This window comes from Saccostrea cucullata, unplaced genomic scaffold, assembly GCF_032062105.1.
Source record: "Saccostrea cucullata isolate Sc308-1 unplaced genomic scaffold, CSIRO_AGI_Scuc_v1 ctg424, whole genome shotgun sequence".
NCBI classification, from domain to species: Eukaryota; Metazoa; Mollusca; class Bivalvia; order Ostreida; family Ostreidae; genus Saccostrea; species Saccostrea cuccullata.
This window is the reverse complement of record NW_026932916.1, coordinates 201,335-225,155: the sequence shown is the minus strand read 5'-3', so window position 1 is coordinate 225,155 and position 23,821 is coordinate 201,335. Positions and strand designations below refer to the sequence as shown.

At 33.9% G+C, this 23,821-nt stretch overlaps 2 protein-coding genes across 2 annotated transcripts; both read right to left on the bottom strand.

Annotated features, from left to right (window-relative positions):
• Positions 1–1,399: 1,399 nt before the first annotated feature.
• On the bottom strand, positions 1,400–18,487 carry LOC134236485 (uncharacterized). The gene is made up of 9 exons (XM_062718669.1): positions 18,323–18,487; positions 18,079–18,228; positions 15,259–15,298; positions 11,791–11,987; positions 2,650–2,680; positions 2,239–2,282; positions 1,895–1,937; positions 1,671–1,735; positions 1,400–1,446 (listed from the first exon to the last, which is right to left on the bottom strand). The coding sequence occupies exons 2-9, from the start codon at positions 18,104–18,106 to the stop codon at positions 1,400–1,402; spliced, it is 495 nt and encodes a 164-aa protein (XP_062574653.1). The 5' UTR covers positions 18,107–18,228; positions 18,323–18,487.
• A 170-nt stretch (positions 18,488–18,657) lies between these two features.
• Positions 18,658–22,657, bottom strand: LOC134236484 (opioid-binding protein/cell adhesion molecule-like). Its single transcript, XM_062718668.1, has 7 exons — positions 22,597–22,657; positions 22,364–22,408; positions 20,979–21,305; positions 20,445–20,753; positions 19,949–20,212; positions 19,155–19,333; positions 18,658–18,931 (listed from the first exon to the last, which is right to left on the bottom strand). Exons 1-7 carry the CDS (start codon positions 22,655–22,657, stop codon positions 18,794–18,796), a joined length of 1,323 nt encoding a protein of 440 aa, XP_062574652.1. The 3' UTR covers positions 18,658–18,793.
• Between the last annotated feature and the right edge of the window lie 1,164 nt (positions 22,658–23,821).

Here is a 23,821-nt window from a genome sequence, read left to right as displayed (position 1 = left end):
CATAAAACAATATTTCAAATAAGAGCGGTGCAAATATTGACCACCAAAACATTAGAGGTGTCACAGATGAGAGAGCATTCCCTTGCCGACTGGTCACACTCACCGTGTGCTCCTTGTCATGATCGGGATATAAGTCCGTGGACAACTCAGTGTGTAAATAATGGCCTAACATTTTATCCAATGAATTAAAACTTTAACGAGACTGTTGATTTTCTTGTTTCATCAACTTGTTTGTCAATAACTTACTTCGCTTAAGGAAATTGTTCATATGTAGAACATGCTTTTCTGTATTAAATCAACTGAGAGATATAAACTACGTATGCAGGTGACGAAGGTATATTGCTGTATAAATAGGGGAAGTTGAAGATTGAAAAGTTAAATTCATCACGTTTATCAAAAAGCTTTGTTAGAAAATCATTAAGGTTTTTTTCAAGTAGCAGATTCAAATAAATGTGTCAAAACATGTAGTATCTTTTTTTCGAGCTCACCAGAATATATCGTGTCGACATAAAAATAAATTAACTATTGTTAATTGAAAATGCGTCGTTAATTGATATATCTTCTCGTCAAGCTGAATGTTTTCTTCCTTTCATGTAAAATATTTTGAACAAAGGAGTATATATGATAGGAGCCCATTTTGGCCCCCTTAAAATCAACATTTTAGAATGACATTATGATATGTTTAATTGATATTTATTTTGAAGAAGAGGTTATATTAGAAATATATCGAATATATTTCTCACATTTATATGCACTCTCTAGCTGTAAATTACATGAGAAGTAATACTATTTTTGCTATCTAACAAAAAAGCCAAAAATATGCCCTTTTCTTGGTGTTTTTTTCTTATGGGAAACATAGAGCGCAGTGTAGAACATACATAATTTTTCTGTCACTAATCAGTATTGGATAGATACATCTTTGGTAAAAATATAAAGCTTGATCTAGGCTATATTTTCTGGAAGAAAAACTGCTTCAAAATAAGCAGTTTTATACAAAATATGCTAAAATGGCGGGAAAACGTGATTTTTATGATGTCATATTTCTAAAATAACGGCATTTTGATGAAAATGAAAATGACCAATAAAGGTCGCATTTATAGCTGTAAAAATTAAAGCTATATATATAGTAAAATTACGACATTCATTTTAAGGGGCCAATTTAGACACTTACCATATATCGCTCAAATTTTGCTTCATATGAATGCAAAAAAGTTGGTATCCATGGGAATTTCAACAATTGTTGAAAGGCCTAGTCTCAAAAATACACATCGACATTGTCAATCAGAAACTCTAGCAGCATTTTAATTTTAACTTCAGAGTACTTGTGTGAACAATCAAAATGTTCCCAAAGCAATTTTGCAAACTACCAATGACAAGGTAAGTAACTATTAATTGTACTTTACCCCAGATAATCGGATCCCACATACATGCCTACATCTGTATTTTCTGCAATAAAATATAAAATAGTCATTTGATTTAGGAAAAATTTTAATATTAATATATTATCTGAATTATTATTAATTTATAAAGGGGTAGTTCCAGGGAGAAGCTCTGATTTGTCATGGTGTAGTCATCAAATGTGGGAAATAATAGTTTCTCGGGGAAAAAGGCAGATTTATTGTATTCATTGTATATGAAATATTAACAGTAAAAGATAAATAAATACTAACTTGAGGAAATGGCCTCTTCATTCTTCACATTCTTCGGTGAATCTGGTTTGAATCCAATAGAATCTCTACAAAGAACTTAGTAGGATTACATCTAAAATCAAATTGATTATATAACACTTTTGAAAAAAAAAACAATAATGAGTAATCTATTAGTTTGTAAGATATAACAAATACATTACTTACTTAAAAAAACTTATACTCGTAAAAAAAGTGCATGTATTTACATTAATGCGGGAAATCCTGAAATGTTGGCATTGTTTGATTGGTCTATAATGGAGAAAAAAGTGATTAACTTAGCATGCGTGCTTAAAATAGATATTTTCAAGAACATTCTTATAAGAATATTTAGGCAAATATCTGATAACACTAAAATTATTCATCTTTGTTATAACTTAAATGTATTCACCAATTAACTTCACTGTCCTGTTTTTTTTAATTCGAATCGTGATAATAATGAATTGATATAAATTGATCTCTCCTATTTTAATACGGTGACATTTGAGTATACAATATTTAAAAAAAAATCAAACAAAGAAAATCATTCAAAAAGATTTTAGAAATAAAGAACCTGCAATGGGACTCGTCAATGGATTTGGCGCCGACGTCTGATGTCTGTTAGAAAAGGAACAACTTTGAAAATAGATGCACATCAACGTTTGCAACAGCTTCTTCATAATCCATAAAATTCAATAAATTTATCAATAAAATAATTAATAAACGAAGATGAGAAAACTGACACATGGAATTACAGTATATGTATAAAAAGTTTGGAAAGTTCCAGTGCATTTAACTCTTACATGTACTGATAGCTGACAATAAAATGTGGATATAGTATAAGAGTTTTCAGTTCCGATTGTATGTTTAAATTTCATTTTTGCAAAATGTAGTATTTTATCAGAGCTTGTCTTAGAAGCTTCGAATGTTTATCATTAGCTCTTGTTATTTGTTCACCAGCAGAAAAAAACGCACTTAAAATTACCTTAAACCCGTGTACTCATGGGCAATACTTTCTGCAATTAAACAAGTGAAACTTTTATCTTACATGATTTTTTTTTAAAATAATGTTAAACATATATATTTATTTTGAATATTTCAACATTTAATATCTTGATTTTACGAAAATAACAACTGATTGCAAATTACACAAATGAATATATCTTATGCATATAATTATTTTCATTTTTGCACAAAATTAATTTGCCTACATCAGCGATGGTAATTAATAAGCATGCATGAAAATTTTCTCCCTTTGGTGTGACTGGGGCTAAACTAATTTATCAACAAGAGGCCCGGGGGCCACAGTGCTCACCTGAGCACACCGGCTAGGAAAAGGCACATATTAGATCAGAACTGAAAGTTTACTGAGGTTGGAGGGGGGGCTTAAATTTAAACCCCCTCCCCCCAGGGGGTCATGATTTGAACAAACTAGAATCTTCACTACCTGAGGATGATTCCATATACGAGGGTTGATCCAAAAGTAATGTCACAACTTTGATAAAATCGCTATAAATTGACGTAAAGCAACAAAATTACACATGATGAAAGCTTTATCTATTTCAAATCAGACCTGAAAAAATCAAAGGAATATGATGTATACTTTTCAAAATATTGAATTTTAAACAGTGCAGGGTTATGGTAGTCGCCGCACCTAAATGTTACGTCATATGACAGATACACACCGTCATACATTTAAGCGTTTCCCCTTCTTTTCATTAAAAGATATTTGTTATTCGCGAACACTTTTACCAATTACACTTTCTTTAAGAATTCTTGGTACCATTATATACTCACTTTTTTCATTATTAAGCCCTCTGTCAAAATTTTTTTAACAGTAGTGTGGCGGAGTCATATTTATTTAAAATAATTTTTTTTATCTTTATTGAATAACTTAGTGAGCCATAATTTACTATATGCCATATTTGATAGTAGTCTCCATTCATGAATTCTACTCACAAAATCTCATTGGCCAGTAAATTTGTACCCCTTGTTTAACCGGTTTTTCTGCTATATATACTGAGGCATGGGCCCATCCCTGTCAGTGCGGGAAATTTAACTTACATATTACCAGCTGCCCGTTGTCACCACTTGAAAGGTAATTTTCTTAGTCTATTAAATTTTTGCATTTTATTTATTAAGTCCAAGTTATAAGCTCAAGTGTTTTTCATATTTTTGAGAGAAAGGTATTTTAAACTATGAAATTGACGTTTTTGGGCTTAGTAAACTTAAATTTTCTTATTTTTGAAGTGAATAGGAAATAAAAGTATTTTGTCTCAGTGTCTATGTGTATTATGATATTGTATATATGTTTTTGTATTTGTAGATCTGCCATTGCTTTTTCATTTCCAAATAAATTTATTAAACTGAACCTGCGTTTTCCATTCCCGCTTGGTTACATTTGGCGTCGCCGGGAACTAAAGCAATGGCTAGTGGTGACAACGGAGAATTACATGTAAAATTCCAACAACGTGAGTAGAACTTCAAATTCCATTACATCAATGAAACATCGTGGGAAAGGAACGTTTACTCGAGCGTAAACTACCCGTACTGATAGTGAATACCATTCTCGGCTGTTACAATGGCGAGTCATCCAACTGTAAAGTCGTTACAGAAAGAAATCAAAGGTCTGCAGAATCAACTTAATGAAATGGGCTGGAAAACAAATTACGAACCAAAAGAACCAAAAACTGTATATGTGCAGCGAGATCGCACTGTTCCGAAATTCACCGGCAATAACATGGATATAGAGGACTGGATAGAAAATGTTCAATATGCAGCACGTGGTATGACAAAAGAAGAAGGGGCGGATCTAATTTACCAAAATCTATCTGGAAATGCGCGAGACGAAATCAAGTATTTGTCAGGTGATGTACGAAAAGATCCTCTACATATGGTTAAAATTTTGCGGGATGTATTCGGTGATAGAGACAGTGCTATTAAATTACAGAAGAAATTTCTTGACAGAAAACAGAATGAAACTGAAACACTGCGTCAATATTCTTACGGTCTGATGGATATCATTAGAAGAATTACTCGGAAAGACTCGTCAGTTTTCGGAAACCAAGATAGAACATTGTGTGAACATTTTTCAGAAAATGTCAGAGACCAGTATCTACGGAAACATCTAAAACGTATTCTGCGCACGCAACCGGATATCACGTTTAGGGAACTTAGAGAAGAGGCTATACTCTGGTCAGAAGAAGATGGACATGGCGAAGTCTCGTTTCAAGAATCACTGGAGAAGAAATCAATTGAACAAAACCGGGAGTCCGAGAGTGAAAAGAAAACGGAAGTATCGACAGAAAAAATAACGAAGCAAACGGAAAGTGAAAGTGAAAAGAAAATCAAAGAACTTACCGACGCATTGAAGAAACAATCGTGTCAGATAGAAAATTTAACAAAAGCTGTCAATTCCAAACAAAAATACTACGACAACAACTGGTATTATTATGATCGACCACTTACCATGCTTACATGTTACCGATGCAAAAAGCAGGGACACAAAGCTAATGAATGCCCAACAAAACTGGATTCTACAAATTCTGAACAGGAAAACAAAAGCCCTTCGTAATGCCGAGTCCCGTTATAGAGGGGAGTGAAACGGACTCATGGAAAATGAACACACGTTTAGTTGGTAAATGTCCTTCAGTATTTGTGACAATGAATGGTGTTAGTGTTAATTGTTTAGTTGATACTGGATCATCAGTTTCTACAGTGACAGAATCATTTTATAAGAAACATCTGAAGTCAGCAACGAAATTAAATACAGACATTGTGTTTTCTTTGAAAGCATCTAACGGACTTTCCATACCGTTTATTGGATACATCGAGGTCAACATTGAGGTCATGGGTCAACAGTTACAGCAAGTGGGTGTGTTAGTTGTGAAAAATTCCGTTGATTTAGAAACACGTCAGCGTAAGGAAAACATTCCGGCCATTCTGGGAATGAACACGATTTCACTGTGTAAGAGTCTATTAGAAACGCAACACGGAGCAGAGTACACAGAAAAAGTTGAAGAAATTTCAGCAAATTACAAATTAAAAGAACAATTTAATTCAAAGCATGTGACAGAAATCTTAAACGTGATGTCATAGGATATGTTAAAGTCTGTGCAAAGTCTCCAGTACGCATTCCGGGAAAATCTGTTACTGTTATCAATGGTACAGCACCAAAGATGCCAAGACTGTATGAGGCCATGGTAGAACCGTTAACATCTACTCAGCATTTGTCATCAAACATTATCGTTGTCCGGACTCTTAGTAAAGTGAACCGTGGATTTCTGTGCTTTCGTATCGCAAATATTGGTACTGACGATGTGTGGTTAGCACCCAGAACAAGAGTTGCCGTCCTTGTCAATGGCGATGTACTTGAAAATTCATCTAACATCGAATTCACTAGAAAAGGAAATACTGAAGAGATTTTTGTTCAACAAGAATTTATGTGCAGTGAAACCACAAATTCAGAGGAAGTGACAAGTGATTTCAAAATTCCACCGGAAATAGAAAAGTTGAATTTAGATCCTGCACAGATGAAAGTAATTCGCACTCTTTTCTACCGAAATCAAGATGTATTCTCTCAAAATGATGACGACATAGGATATACTACAGCCATAAAACATACTATTCGGACAACAGACGATCAGCCTATAGTGCAACCTTACAGACGAATACCCCCATCACAATATGAGGAAGTGAAATCACATATTCGTAAATTGTTGAACAACAATATTATAAGGGAGAGTACTAGTCCATACGCATCACCGATTGTGTTAGTCAGAAAGAAAGATAATTCGCTCCGCTTATGTGTGGACTACCGTAAACTTAACAGCAAAACTCACAAAGATGCCTATCCACTACCCAGAGTAGAAGAATCATTTGATGCTCTATGCGGTGCAAAATTTTTCTCGACAATGGATCTTACCTGTGGCTATAACCAAGTAGCTGTCCATGAAGATGATATCGAAAAAACGGCATTCACAACGCCAATGGGTCTGTATGAATATCTTCGTATGCCGTTTGGTTTGTGCAACGCCCCTGCGACGTTTCAGAGGTTAATGCAACACTGCTTCAGGGAGGAGATATTTAGCATTTTACTTGTGTTTGTGGATGAGATTATCGTTTATTCAGAAGACATTCCAGAACATTTGAAGCGATTAGAGACAGTGTTTAGAATCATCCGGAAACATGGATTAAAGTTGAAAATGTCAAAGTGCAATTTTTTTCAAAGTGAAGTTCGTTATCTCGGACATGTCATATCCTCCGAGGGAATCAAAACTGACCCAGAAAAAATAAGTGCTGTACAAAATTTTGAAAAACCGACAACTGTGAAAAAACTTAAGTCATTTCTTGGATTAGCGGGGTACTATAGACGTTTTGTGAAAGGATTTAGTAATATAGCATCGCCATTACACAAGTTGTCCCAGCAGTTTACACCTTATCCAAGGAAACCGTTTGGAAATAAATGGAATTCTCAGTGTGACGATGCGTTTACAGCATTGAAAAAGCTTCTTGTGAGTTCTCCTATCTTAGCTTATGCAGATTTCCAAAAGCCGTTTATTCTTGAAACAGACGCTAGTATGTTAGGATTAGGAGCCATTCTATCGCAAATCAAAGACGGAAAACAACATGTCATCGCCTATGCTAGCAGATCCTTGAGACCAAGTGAAAGGAACATGCAAAATTATAGTTCTCGAAAACTGGAATTACTATCATTAACCTGGGCAATAACAGAAAAATTCAAAGATTACTTATTGGGATCAAAATTCACAGTGTTCACTGATAACAACCCGTTGTGTCATCTTAACACATCAAAACTCAGTGCAATTGAACAACGCTGGATTTCAAAGTTGGCTATGTTTAACTTTGATGTGAAATTCCGACCAGGCCGCCATAACGAAAACGCAGATGCTCTTTCACGTATCAGTGATCCTGATGATTCATCGCGGCAAAGTGATTTAAAGATTCTACTAGAGAAGTTCTCCGATTCTACGAAACTACCCTCGGATCTACAGAAACAAAGTACCTCAAGTGTAATTGTGAATGAAGTTTACGACACTTTTCCATCTCTGAAACCAGAAATACAGTCTCTTCAGTCAGCTGATTCAAACTTGGCAACATTTCTGAAGATTTTCAATAAAGGATCTAAACCAACGAAAACAGAAATCAGAAAATTACCAAGATCTGTGATTACATTAGTAAGACAGTGGGATAAAATTGTAGTTGTGAAAGGAATTCTTTACAGAGTGGTAACAGATCCTACATTAGGAGATTTAAAACAACTTATTCTTCCAAGATCATTACGTGAAAATGTGTTATTCAGTTGTCATGACAACTTGGGCCATCAAGGGATAGAGCGCACATTTTCTGCTGTTCGTTCAAGATGTTGTTGGCCTGGAATATTCAATTCTGTGAAGGATTATTGTAAGCGTTGTGAACGTTGTGTAATTTCCAAGATGCCTCAACCAGCTATACGCACTACAATGAGCCATCTCATCGCATCTAGACCTCTGCAAATTCTAGCAATCGATTTTACTGTTTTGGAACCAGCGCATGGAAAAGAAAACGTTCTTGTGATGACTGATGTCTTTACAAAATTTACGCAAGCTGTTCCAACAAAGGACCAGAAAGCAGATACCGTTGCGAATGTTCTTTTAAACGAATGGTTTTTCAAGTATGGTGTTCCCGATCGTATTCATTCGGATCAAGGCCGAAATTTTGAAGCAAATACCATTACTCAACTGTGTAGGATGTATGGAATTACACGATCTCGAACCACACCTTACCACCCAGAAGGAAACGCCCAGTGCGAAAGATTTAATAGAACCCTACACAACTTATTGAAGAGTCTTACACCTGACCGAAAGCGACATTGGCCAAAACATCTGCCCGAATTACTATTTTCCTACAACGCAACACAGAATTCAACAACCGGATACAGTCCGTTTTATCTTATGTTTGGACGTCATCCCAAGATACCCATCGATTTTCTACTTGGAGCTTTGGACAGTGACGATGATGATCAAATGACGACTGACGAATGGATCAAATCTCACCAGGACCGACTAAAGTATGCGTTCGACAAAGCAAGTGATCATACGTCTCTGATGGCCAAAAACAGGAAGTCGACCAACGACAGAAAAGCCTTTGACCCGGAATTGAATACTGATGACAAAGTGTACGTTCGAAATCGTCAAATCCGCGGCAGAAACAAAATCCAAGATTCATGGGACTCTACTGTGTATCGTGTTGTGAATATTTCAGGAAATGTCGTTAGTGTCGTGTCAGACGATGGCTGCCAGAAAACCTTAAACCGCCGTGATGTGACGAGATGTGTTTCCTAAATAACGCTATTACTTATGCAAAAACTTTTTGTTACTTTTGATGTTCATATGTATATTTTTCTGGAGAGTATGTGGCTATTATTGAAAAATGTATTTTGATAGAATATATATTTTTCATTTATCGAGACGCTAAATCTAAAGCTGGGGAGTATGTGGCGGAGTCATATTTATTTAAAATAATTTTTTATATCTTTATTGAATAACTTAGTGAGCCATAATTTACTATATGCCATATTTGATAGTAGTCTCCATTCATGAATTCTACTCACAAAATCTCATTGGCCAGTAAATTTGTACCCCTTGTTTAACCGGTTTTTCTGCTATATATACTGAGGCATGGGCCCATCCCTGTCAGTGCGGGAAATTTAACTTACATATTACCAGCTGCCCGTTGTCACCACTTGAAAGGTAATTTTCTTAGTCTATTAAATTTTTGCATTTTATTTATTAAGTCCAAGTTATAAGCTCAAGTGTTTTTCATATTTTTGAGAGAAAGGTATTTTAAACTATGAAATTGACGTTTTTGGGCTTAGTAAACTTAAATTTTCTTATTTTTGAAGTGAATAGGAAATAAAAGTATTTTGTCTCAGTGTCTATGTGTATTATGATATTGTATATATGTTTTTGTATTTGTAGATCTGCCATTGCTTTTTCATTTCCAAATAAATTTATTAAACTGAACCTGCGTTTTCCATTCCCGCTTGGTTACAGTAGCATCAGACAAACTTAAAAATTCACATGTCGCTCTATACGTCTGTCTTTTTTTGACAACGTCAGACACCATTGAACGTTTCCGTCCGATCTCCTATCTTTCGGTCTTCTTGTCCTTTGCTAGTCATTCTATAACCAATCTACCGCCCAAAATTGCTGAAACCATCTTTTAAGATGTCTCTTATTTACACTCTTTATTCTGTAAGTCTGATTGATTAACGAAAATGTCCCTAGTGATGATTCCCATATTTTGAAGCAAAAATGCATTTCAACTCGTCATGCGTTTTCCCCATTTCGACAATTCCTTTGTTCAATTCAACGGAGTAAAACAACAATGTTTATGATCACAAATACCAATGACGTCATTTAATTTTCAATTAAAAACTAGAAAATCACGAGAATTGTGTCTTTAAAAAAAATTGGAGGTTAGGTGCTTTTTTAGAATCTTTTTAATGTGTTTATCTTTTTCATTCTAAGATAAAATACACTTTAAACGTGACGTTCAATTGTGACGCGGCGACACCCCCTATGCTCTATGATTTAAACATTTATAAAATAAATTTAAATGAACATTATTAAATTAAATTTTCAATGTTTACTAGATTTATATTTGTGCATCTTTTGGTATATTGTATTTGATAATATGACGACAAATATAAAAGATATGGACACTGTGAAATTACTTTTGGATCATCCCTCGTAAATATCACTAATCATGGCTTTGATGTTCTTGAAATGAAGATTTTTAAAGATTTCCCTAATTATTCCTATGAAAAACTTTGATCAACCATTTCGTCCCCACCCTACCCCCAGGGGTCATGATTTGTACAAATTTGAATCTACACTACCTGAGGGTAATTTCACATGAGTTTCATCTTTCCTGTCTCAATGGTTCTTGAGAAGAAGATTTTTAAAGATTTTTCCTATATATTCCTATGTAAAACTTTGATCGGCCATTTCGGCCTCACCTTATCCCTGAGGGTCATAATTTGAACAAACTTGAATCTTCACTACCTCAGGATGATTCTACATGAGTTTCATTTTTCCTGGCCCGGTGGTTCTTGAGAAGAAGATTTTTAAAGATTTTTCCTATATATTCCTATGTAAAACTTTGATCGGCCATTTTGGCCCCACCTACCCCCGGGGGTCATGATTTGAACAAATTTGAAACTACAATACCTGAGGATGATTTCACATTAGTTTCATCTTTCCTGGCCCGGTGGTTCTTGAGAAGAAAATTTTTAAAGATTTTCCTATATGTTTCTATGCAAAACTTTGATTGTCCATTATGGCCCCACCCTAGCCCCGGGCCCCGGGGTCATGATTTGAACAAACTTGAATCAACACTACCTGAGGATAATTTCACATGAGTTTCACCTTTCCTGTCTCAATGGTTCTTGAGAAGAAGACTTTTAAAGATTTTTCCTATATATTCCTATGTAAAACTTTGATCGGCCATTTCGGCCCCACCCTAGCCCCGGGGATCATGATTTGAACAAACTTGAATCTTCACTACCTCAGGATGATTCCACATTAGATTCATCTTTCCTGGTCCAGTGGTTCTTGAGAAGAAGATTTTTTTTAAAATGCCATTAATTTTTCTCTTATTCATAATTATCTCCCCTTCGAAAAGGGCGTGGCCCTTCATTTGAACAAACTTGAATTCCCCTTACTTAAGGATACTTTGTGCCAAGTTTGGTTGAAATTGGCCCAGTGGTTCTTGAGAAGAAGATGAAAATATGAAAAGTTTACGACGACAACAAGGACAACGACAACGACGACAGACAACGGACAAATTTTGATCAGAAAAGCTCACTTGTGCCTTTGGCTCAGGTGAGCTAAAAATGTATTAAAGCAACTTTATAAATTATGGGTTCAAATTTGTCCAGATCACAACCGTGATCAACAAAAACGTTGATTCAAGTTGATAAAATGTGTGTTTCCTGGATGTTTGTAAGAAGGGCTTAAGTGGAAATTTTGTTTTGGTAAGAAATACCGATAAAGGTAAATCATATTCAGATCACTAGAAGGAAGCTTTCTTATCAAATACATACATACACCTTTTTTCCTACCTTCGATTGTTGTGCAACCATCGTTGTTTTCAGCATCTTCTTTGATTTTGTCGTAATGATCTGATTGTTCATTCACCTCAGAACGACCAGTTATTTGCATTTGAACAGTGGGGTCTGTACGTGCTGCAGGAACCACAGTTAAGTAATCCTTCCTACTGTCCCCCTTTTCTGTGGAATTTTCTTGGCCAGTGCTCTCTCTATTAATTGCACTTTATGATTGTTAGAAATACAAAAATCTTTTACAATGAAGGCTTTTTATGAATACAGAAATAACATTTTTCACTTGGCATTCGTCATATTGTTGCATATGACGTTCAAAACACTGATGCGGCTTTCTCTTGATTTAAAATGTAATATACATACAGGTAAACTTCGGTATCTCGACATCGGATATGTTGACAACCTGGGATATGTCGACGTCTGTCCACCGTCCCGGCATTATTTACTATATAAATGATTTGCAAAAACTCTGATATGTCGACCTCGGTAATGTCGACTACCCCACTTATCTCGACGTATATTCACAGTCCCAAGAGCAAAATTTACCTGGTTTATGTCGACATCGAGGCAATTTTCTGCTCTACTTAACCTATAATTAATGAAATAATAGTAATGATTGCATTTACATAGCGCCTTTCTAGCATAAATGCTACTTAAAGCGCTTTACAATCATTATATTTACATCCACTGAATATTTTCTCCTTTATTTCTTAAGAAAACCCATTGCGTTAATCACTGCATGAACTACATTAGGCATGTCACCTGAGCAGATTTTTTGATCAGTGGCTGTTCCATCAATGAAACGTATAAAGACGTTCGTACGAAAGCCCATTTAGGACCTATCAAAAAATATTTTTGAATTCGTTATAACGATTTTTAGAATTCGTTATAACGAATTTGATTTGTTATAACAGATTTATTGAATTTGTTATAACAGATTTATTGAATTCGTTATAACGAATTTAATTTGTTATAACAGATTCATTGAAATCGTTATAACGAATTTAATTAGTTATTACAGATTCATTGAATTCGTTATAACTAATTTAATTAGTTATTACAGATTCATTGAATTCGTTATAACGAATTTAATTTGTTATCACAGATTTATTGAATTCGTTATAACGAATTTAATCTGTTATTACAGATTTATTGAATTCGTTATAACCAATTAAAGAATTTGGTTCTATCGAATTCAACAAATCTGTAATAACAGATTAAATTCGTTATAACGAATTCAACAAATCTGTAATAACAGATTAAATTCGTTACAACGAATTCAATAAATCTGTAATAACACATTAAATTCGTTATAACAAATTCAATGAATCTGTTATAACAAATTAAATTCGTTATAACAAATTCAATGAATCTGTTATAACAAATTAAATTCGTTATAACGAATTAAATAAATCTGTACGCATCATTAATACAATAATTAATCTTTTTAATCCTACTTTAAATGATTATTTTCACAGATAAAATATAAACAATAAAATGTCTTTCTTTGTTTGTTATTACTGGAATTAACGGTCACAGCTATTGCAGAAAAAAATTACATAACCTCCTTACGCGGGTTATGTATATTTTCTGCAACAGCTCAATCCGTGTATCTCGACGTCGTCAGAAATTCACACCTTTCACACCCATGTTTTGACTACAGACTACTTCTGTAGAAATGTGTTTGTCGAAATTTAACAAAACTTTTGAACATTTTGTGAAAAAAGTAACAGATTAACAATGAACAATATACACATTGAATTCAATTTAACTTTAAAAATATGGTAAAAATACATTCAACAGGAAAAAATGAAATCTACAAAAGGCACACATACGACTATTGCATCAGCAGTTATATAAATGCATGTGTAACATCAAGTTTGTTTAATGCGCAATTCCAATTAAATTTTGGTTTGAAAATGAAATGAAAAGTAATGATGAATGGTTCTGAAATAAAAATGAAGTGAAATGAAATAGTTAAGAAAAAAAAATTGCGCATTATTTTTTTTTTCTGTATCACGGAAGTCGATTTGTACCGTTTTGGTTTGGAGTTTACATAGCGCATTTCGTATCCTGTTCTGACAGAGCTAGTTGCACGCGGATCGAATGCTGGATGGAAAACTGATTTTTACAAAATGAGAAGATTTCGATAAAAAAGAAAGCATTTCATAAATTACATTTATGAATAACTTCTTAGATTTTCTAATAAATATAGAGGGATAGCTGGAACAAACGAGCTACAGTCTATACTGAAGACATGTACGAGGGGTGATCAAAAAGTTCGCAAACTATCTCTATATCTACAAAACCACAATTCAGATTAGAATGAAATTCGGTACACACATAGCCATACACAAGGTCTATAACTAGCATATGCTGAATAAAGTTTCTCTCCTTGTTTGTGACGTCACAATGTGAAAATGACGTCACTATTTAGGTCACTTGTGACAAAAAATGGTTGTCTCAGTCGAACTCGTTCCCCAAACGACTGACTGTACAATTTATTGTAATATCTTAGAAATCCCTCTACAGTATCATATAATAATTTGTACACAGTTTATTGAGATAAATGAGTTCCTATAATTCAATTAATGATTGGATTAATCGTTTTAGTGAAGGAAGGCTGATTGTTAAAAATGATACTTGTCATCTTGCCCAGTGAAAGCAAGTTTGAAAAGATATGTATTTTTAATTAAGCAATTTACTATCAAAGACCTCCAATTAGCACTTTGAAAAATAGTTGAATATTTGAACAGTGATATAAGTATAAAATACCTAAGATATCGTTTACTTTAGATTTTAAACATATTAGATATGATAAAAAGGATGCACCCATTCTCTATCCACTTTGAATAAAGGTCTCTCCTGAGACAGAAGATTTGTGTTTTAATGGTCGACATGCTTATTTTTGGAAAGGATGTTATTATCCACCGATTCTGTTGCCGAGATATGACCATTTCTGACAAATTAACTGTTCTTGTCATAAAAATTAACTCACATGGAAAGAAATATAAAACTCGGAAAAATCTTTTAACTTTTGTGACAGAACGCTACGGAGGGGGTCACGTGACCGCCAATATCACGTGATTCGCGCATGCGCAGAACGGTGGTTGATGTGCATTAAAATCGGGGAGGATTATTTTAAAATATAATCAACATTAAAACCAAATATTTCTTCTTGTATGGAAGTTATTCAATTTGTTTGCGAACTTTTTGATCACCCCTCGTAGGTAGTTACACGTCTGTTCAGTTTAGGTCTTTGGTTTTACTATCCAGTAAAATTAAGGACGTCAAGTCTAAACTCTGATATCCCGACACCTCGGATATCTCGACATTTGCTGATTGTCCCGTCGATGTCGAGATAACGGCGTTTACCTGTATTAGACATTCCTTTGGGATAATAACCATTATCTAAAAGAAATAAATTTCAAAGTTTAAAAATTCCGTAAATATCATTCGTATGTTTACCCTGGTGTTGTGTTTGTTCCGATGACAGTTTCTTCTGCGCCTGTTAAAAGAGAATGGTTTTTCAAAACAAAGGTTGGAAAATTTATGTTACTTTATAACATAAGAAAAATATAAGTTCAGATTAAGTACATGTATCACCTTTGTTATCAATCCCTCCTGGTTTGGTATATGTTCTCTCATCAATCTTTCCTGGTGTGACATATCCCTCTTTATCCAACAATATTTGTTTAGTCGACTTACTGATTGATTTACCTAGAAATATTATTATATTGGGTTTTAAAATAAGTGTTTGTGCTATTTAAAAAGTGGTGATTTTCACAAACATTAAATCAGAAACAAAACCTTTCTCATATAAAAAAATAATACTAAGTATTACTTGAACGCACTTGCTTTGAGAAGATTATAGTTACTATTCAACTCTGAAGTTATAACAAGAGGCCCAGGGGCCTTATAGGTTACCTGAGTATTGCGTAACAACTTGCAAACAATTAAATTTGGTTCGTGTTTTAAACCAGAGATCATGAAATTCACAATTCACAGTTTTGAAAGAGGCACCATTGCTTATCATAACTATAAACTAAGCATGCTTTCTCTATTTACTTAATACCCAGAGGTAGATCAGAGTAACAAAGAGAAAATGCACTTCCACTTTATAACCAGTTGTGCACCACACCCCAAAGGAACCACTGTCCCTTGGGCTACATATTTCAAAATTTTGCAAATTTTATCATAAAATGGTTAATTAATACGAAAGAGCAGATTTCAAAGCATTAATTTATTTTCAGACTATGGGGGCATAAAAAAATAACCATTTTGCTAGATGCACCTTTCTTCATTATAAATATATATACTTGGATCATTGGCATAAAACCCAGGAACAAAGGAAAAGATTTTCAAAGAATTAATGTATTTTCACTACATAATCAATAGAGCCCTGCCCTAACACCAGAACCCCTGACCCTGGGGCCATAAAATTCACAATTTAGGAAGAGGCACTCTTGCTCATCATAACTATGTGCTTAGTTGGTTTATTTAATACCCAAAAGCAAAGAAGAAGATTTTCAAAGAATTCATGTATTTTCTCACTATATAATCAATAGAGCCCTGCCCTAACACCAGAACCCCTGACCCTGGGGCCATAAAATTCACAATTTTGGAAGAGGCACTCTTGCTCATCATAACTATGTGCTTACTTGGTTTATTTAATACCCAGAAGCAGAGAAGAAGATTTTCAAAGAAATTATGCATTTTCACTATATATTCTATATAGCCCTGCCCTAGCACTAGAACCCCTGACGCTGGGGATATGAATTTCACAATTTTGGTAGAGGACTCAATGCTCATTACATTAAATTCATGCTAACAGTTTGCCTGCTTGATGTCCAGGAGAAAAGAAGAAGATTTTTTAAAGATTTCATTAATTTTAGTGGTTTTTGCCCCACCCCTCAGGCCCCAGGGGGGAGGGGACAATAAAATTCAAAATTTTCGTTCCCCATCATCCATAGATGCTGTATACACAATTTGGTTGAAATTGGTTCAGTAGTTTCAGAGAAGAAGCTGAAAATGTTCAAATGTTAACACACAACACACGGCGCACTACACACGACGACGGACGAAAACGGATAGCAATAGGTCACCTGAGTTACTCAGGTGACCTAAAAAACTATTTGGCTGTAAAGGCATATTTATTTAATTAAAATATTATGGAATGTTTCAAAACTTTGTATGTAGTATTAGTTATGAAAGGCAAACGAATGTCCCCCCGACAGCGAAAAAGAAAGTTTAGCAAATCTCAAATAAATTTTTTTTCGATACTTCTTTTTAATTCATCCAATGCTTACTAGTTTTCAGTCAATAGTGAAAAACGGTCAGTAATTTGAAACAAATTCCATTTTTCACATGGTATTTAATGGCTTAGCACTGTAAGCAGAGAATTGTGGTCGCCCGCTTTCGGTGTCTTAGTGGGTAAATTGCCATTATTTATGTCATATTGTGTCCAATATGAACGCCCTTTCATATGTTATTTAAAAGTAATTACCAAAGCTTGTTTTTAGTTAGGTCAAACATGAAAGACAGTGTCAAATGGTAAAAATCATAGCATGCTCGGCACATCATGTAACAGGTAATGCACATGTCAAACATGAAAAAGCTATCTCTTCTTAATCAAAAGTTATAATGACAAAAAACATTTTAAGAATAAGATAAAACTTTATGTTCAAGGTTTAAAAATAAAAAGCATATTTAGAAAGGCCTTGTCACATGTGACATGCATGTGTAACACAAAAGCTCTGTCATTTCTCTTTCAGAAGTTAGATTTTTTTGAAAAATAGGTCAAACTTCAATATCGAGGTCAAAGGGTCAAAAATCATAGCTTATTTGGAAATATTTTGTCACAGGAAACCATTTCTTCTCTGTCAATAGTTAAGACCAAGTTTAAGTTTTTTGGGACAGACGGACAGACAAATGTCTCCTTGCTTTTGCGATTGCAAACAGAGATGCTTATGTTTTTTTTTTTTGTTTTTTTTTTGATAATGATGATTCAGAATGATTACTAACAAGAAAAATACTTAAATGTTTTAAACTGATTTAAGTCTTTATTTCTGAAAAAAAAAGAGCTTTAGATAGCTATCATATACAGTATAAGTGGAAACTTTACTGAGACGAAAATTTAGTTATTTATCCTTAGAAACAGGTTATTTAATTTTAGCGATATTCAATTTTAGCGATCCCGGCACCCTCGCTAATAATGTCAAAATCCTCGCTAAAAATTCTATCAAATAGTATTGATCTGAAAGACATTAAACAAAAAAATTAATGTACCTAGCTTTAAATTTTTCCGTTTTCGCATCCAAATAATGCAGCCGATTATTACGAAAAATACAACCACAGAGATGGAGCTTATAATTATAATAACAACATCACTACCGGATTCATTCTCTGCCTTTTCCCAAGTCTTGTTTTGGTACTCCTCTGATACAAAAGAAAAATTATCAAAAATAAATCATGCATTTCTCCTTGTTTATGTCAATGTAAATTTGGTTTGCCAGTTCAGACGAACACTTACCTTTGAGTGAAATATATATGCTTATGTTTGTAGCGGCCGTTTCATGGTTACTGAGGAATACGGTGTATGTGTCGTTTTTATTGAGAACTTCTTTTGTTTCCACGCTAATTATTTGCCCAGGATATGCTACTGATACATTATGAATGTAGTGTTCGATATCTGCAAATTCATATGTAGTTTCTGTTTTTTATGCTCAACGTTGCATTATTGCTTTTGTGAAGAAGATGCACTTCCTTTACCGGTGGAATGCTTATAACTTTCAATTTCAAAGTAAGTATTCCCTGAAGTAAACTCTCTTCAATATTAATAATTGTTGGTGAGCCTGTATAGACAGAAAAGAGTAACTTCATATATGTTTTATTCGAATGGAACAATGTTACTCAACATTCTCGTTTTAACACTATAAATCAAATATACATAACTAATTAAAATATACATTCAAACATTTAATTAAAGCATGGTATATTTCGCTTAATAAATTTTGAGAATAAATAACATACAGCTACTAGCCTGAAGGTTTCCACTGCCCTCAATGAACATATTTCTATTGATATCCATCACTCCATTGGATACAACACAGACGTATTCACCTATATCGCTGAGAGTCATCTGATATTAAAGCTTGTATTAAATGCATTGTAGATTTTTTATTACGAGAGAGAGAGAGAGAGAGAGACAGAAGGGAAAAGTGTGTGTGTGTGTGTGTGTGTGTGTGCGTGTGCGTGTGTGTGTGGGTGTGTGGGTGTGTGTGGGTGGGTGTGTGGGTGTGTGGGTGTGTGTGTGTGTGTGTGGGATTGTTGTGTGAGAATTGGTGAATTGAATGAAGTCTTACGTGACTGATAAAGAATTGCCTGTTGCTGACGTTGAGTTTCTGAATAAAAGTTCCATTGAATCTGTGTTCCCATTTGAGCAAAGTATAATCCGTTGGTATGCCTTCATCGACTAAGCACCCTATTGAAACATTATCACCACAACTTACAACCAAGTCGTTGATCCGAGCAATTGGTGGATCTAAAAAAGTAAGAGGGACACTATACAATCAATTAAAACAAACTTTTAAAATTGTCCTTAAAACATATTATCAATGGAAAGTGAATATCATATGCGAAGACCTAAACTCAGACTAAAAGTAAAAACCTAACAAATGCTTATCTACGGCACGGTTACAATGTAGTTCCTTCGACAAGCATTCGGCACTGTAAAAGAAATTCTAGTCTAATCTTTCGGATAAGACCTTAAAACCCAAGGTTCCATGTCTATGAATGCATTGGCACGAAAAACCGTTCAATGCTATATTTCTTTCAAGTTTGTCTAAAGTTATAACCCTCCACTGGTTTCTATATTTGTGAAAAAATATCAAACGGGGCGTATAAACAGTAGTACCACTGACAGCTCTACTGAGTCTTTCAATTTCATCCATGCTTTTCTCCAAACACAAAATTAATATAATTATTATATATATATATTTCACAGTCTTCCTATTCATATTAAGATATGATCTTGATCATAAGCATTTATGAGATACACTTTTAACTTACAAATATTACCCCCTTTTTTAAGCTCGTGTTGATGTTTAATTTATTCTTGACATAATACAATTCGTATGTTATTGATGCTAATTCTTACACTGAACTGTGAGGATATAATGTGTAGTATTTTTCAACGTAGTTCCTAGATGTGAGGAAATCCCTTCGCATGAGTAGTTTCCACTGTCTGTTCTATTGAGCTTTGTAAAAACAATAGCGTTTTCACCCACTGAACGGCTTAATTCTACATTTTCGTATTTCCAAACAACAGTTGGGATAGGATGACCTATGGCAGTACAAAGTAATTTGAAGCTGAAGAACTCGGTAGGATCAGTTGAAGGTAAAATGTGAACACGTGGAGGCACTGAAAGTATTATTTTATTGACATATTCATCACTCCCGGTTTCCATTCATAAGTTTATGACAAAAATTCTAGTATACAATAAAATTTTACAAAAAATTTTAAGGAAGAAAAGATGTTTCATTGATTACATATATGTACTAACTGAGCTATATCACCTTTATGCAATTATTTCTATGAATATATTAAGAATTAAGAAGCAAGGACAATTTAAATGCTATTCGACATTTCTTACTTGCATATATAAATATCATGGTTCTTCCTTTTGGTGAATGCGTTTCTTCACCTATAAAGTAATATCCTGCACATTCGAATACTTCCTGGTGAATGGGAGTGACTACATGTAGAGTTACATTGTTAATATCACAATTAAGGGAGTAATTTGTGGCTGTCATATTTCTACATGATATTATTGAAAATATTTCTTCATCATTTTGTACAGATCTCCATGTGCACCTGCTCCAACCAGGATCAAGGGTACACAGTATGTCAGCTTCCTCTCCGTAGAGTACTTCTGTTTCATTTGATATATCTATAGATGGGTCTGAAAAGATAAAGAATTCAATTGAAAATATGGTTTAGTATGAATGTCATTGATTAAAAATAATATTAAGAACTCTATACTTCTGATAACTTTGACAGTTTTCAACAAAAGAGTTCTAATGTTTCTTTAGGGGATATACATGTAAAAAATAATGTTAATCTTTATATCAATAATTTTCAAAACAACTTGTGAGTAGAGTTTTTGAAGAGAGCTTAAAATAATTACCACTAATGAAAACTTTTGTTCTTTCACTTTCAAACCCATTTCCAGGATAGGCTGCAAGACATTCCCAGGTGTCATTATTTTTTGGCGTTGTATCATAAAATATTATTGTTGTTTTATTAAGAGATTTGCTACAAATTGCACGTTTTCCTTCGCCATTGTCTTTTGTTTCACAGTCGGCTTTACGAAAAACAAATGTATATGACACATCACTTGCTCTCCTCCAAGAAATGGAATCCCATTCATTATCAGCTTCACATGTCAGCACCAACTGTCCACCATATCTTATATTTGCAAAAGGAGATGGATTGAGTATCATACACTTGATGGCTATCAAAATAAATATTCATTATATTTAAGTTTCCTTAGGGTTATGGCTTTGGGAAATATGATGCATACTTCAAGAACAAACATGAAATAAGTTTTTGATTATATGGGAAACATGCCAACTTTTAAAAATTGATTTATATTTATTCATGTACCTGACAAAAGGATCTAAACACTTCGAAACTGGAAGCGAACTTACAGTTTAAACATCAATGCCTTGCATTAACTGTAATCTTACTTATGTGATACTAGTAACTTGCGCCGATTGCGGTGAAAATAATATCTGCCAAGTAAACTTTTACTATCTTTACCATTTTATAAATTGTACAACTTTAATGCAATAAAAAGTCGTGATGAATAATACATTTTATACATTTTATTCGTACTTTCAAAATTTAATGAAATATAAAAGAATTGCTTTCGTACATGTAGAATATTTTGAGTCGGGTCATTGTGAGACAATCTGTCATGGGAGGGCAATCAAACATTTTTTAAGTGGCCTGGCACTAATGATTTATACAATTTAATCCAAATAAAAAATTAAACAAAAATGTTACCGTTTATTTTTTAAATACTTCTTTGCTGACCTTTTTTTAAGTTATGCGAAACCAGAGAAAAACAACCAGGAAAATCAGAGCATTCTAAATAGCACAGTGAAAAAAAATTTCGCTTAAAGAATTGCTCTTCCAGCTAGCATAACTCAGGATAAATGGTGGGGATATTAATATAATACTAAAATGATTGACGGACATTTCTCCAGATTCATTCAACAGGAAGTCTGTTTCCACAATTTTCAGAACGAATTAATGCGATTTCTTTTTCTTTTTCTTTTTTACAATTTCAGATGGATTTTTATGATATTGACAGACGGGACAATTTCTGGTGAATTTTCTCAAGGAGCTCGTAAAGTATTTATTTTGATATGAATCTTTTTTTGAAAATATAAATCTGAGAAGCGTTTAAAATCGATAATTTATTTTTTACACATATAAATATTTGTGAGTTAATAATTCAAAATATTTTAAAATTGGTATCATACAATTGCCGCGAAACAACGATACCTGAAATGGATATAATTCCAATAATGGTTTTCTCCAAGTTCATTCCTGAAAAAAAAATCAAATAGTTTTCATTTCTATAGTTTCATCTGACTGTCTACAATAAATATATACCTCCAATAACAGGAAGTGATTATAAACTAACTTGTATGTTTTTGCTATTAAAATGTAATAAAAGGTGAATATAGCAAACAATGACCTTAATAAAAATCTTAAAAGATATAAAGAATACAAACTTCTGAACACAACCTCGAAAATTCCAGAGGTTTGATCAGGTGCCCAAAAAGGAGTACGCATTACTTCTTTGAAAACCTTCTCTGCTCCTGGGTATTCAACAAACTTACTACATGCGTAGTTATGATGAACAAAGGTGCTTCTCCTGAAATTGTGAATTTTATGACTCCAGGGTCAGAGGTTCTAGAGTTAGGGCAGGGTTTTATTAATTATATGGTGAAAATACACGAATACTTTGAAAGTCTTCTCTGATCCTTTGTATTAAGCAGAATTACTACAGGCATAATTGTGATGAACAAGAGTGCCCCTTTGAAAAAATTAAATTTCATGGCTCCAGGGTCATGGGTTCTGGTGTTAGGGCGAGACTCTTTATGTAATATAGTGAACATGCATGAATCCTTTAAAAATCTTCTTGTCTGCTTCCTGGGTTAATTTAACCTATATATCTAAAATGAGCAATGGTTTTTCTTGCAGCTTCCTCCTTATGATGAGTGAGGGAGTCTTTCCCAAAATTTGTAAAATGAGTCGCTCCAGAGTCAGGGGTTCCTGTGGGATGGGAGCACTACTGATTTTTGCTGAATATTACTGATTAGTTGAAATGCATCCCCCAACTATGCCTTTGGATATTAAGTAACCAAACTAAGCATGCTTATTGTATAGTTATGACGAGCAATGGTGGCTCTTTTAAAATTGTGAATGTCATGGCCCCTGGTTTTAAACATAAACCAAATTTAATGGTTAGAAAATTTATGCATGATGCCCAGGAGACCTATAAATCCCATATGGGCCTCTTGTTTTAAAATAAAACCTTGATCCCTTATTGTGGTCCCACTCATCCTCCATTTAAACTATAGAATTTATATTCTTTCTGGAAGGTTCCGCGTAAGTTTATTATTATCTAGTACAATGGTTCTTTTTGAATTTTTGATCTAGATTTTTGATATACGAGGGCTGTTCAATAAATAATGTCCTGAACACTATTACATGCAACACATATCATATGTGACATTAAGCTTGACCTTCTCTCGTGATTGAATTTTAAATGAATTGATATCAGTTTATGTGACCACTTTCATCTCATATTTACATTGTGAGAAGGTGGAAAACAAGGGCTATTCCAGACACTGCATTAAAAATGAATGGCAACGAATCAGTAAACTAGAGTGAAATTAAACGCTTCATTTAAGCTACTGTAAAGCTTGGCAAAAATCCCAAAGAAATGTTAAC

Bases quoted from the DNA above. Each gene is read 5' to 3' on its own strand.
- LOC134236485 (XM_062718669.1), bottom strand. From the start codon at position 18,106: ATGCGAAAACGGAAAAATTTAAAGCTAG. The intron at 11,988-15,258 runs GTAAACATACGA...TGCAATTAATAG, and splicing joins GGAACAAACACAACACCAGG to AGAGAGCACTGGCCAAGAAA. The intron at 2,283-2,649 runs GTAATTTTAAGT...CTTTTCTAACAG, and splicing joins CATGAGTACACGGGTTTAAG to ACATCAGACGTCGGCGCCAA.
- LOC134236484 (XM_062718668.1), bottom strand. From the start codon at position 22,657: ATGCGTACTCCTTTTTGGGCACCTGATCAAACCTCTGGAATTTTCGAG. The intron at 22,409-22,596 runs GTTTGTATTCTT...TTTTTTTTTCAG, and splicing joins TTTCGAGGTTGTGTTCAGAA to GAATGAACTTGGAGAAAACC. The intron at 18,932-19,154 runs GTAAGACTTCAT...CTTTAATATCAG, and splicing joins GGCAATTCTTTATCAGTCAC to ATGACTCTCAGCGATATAGG.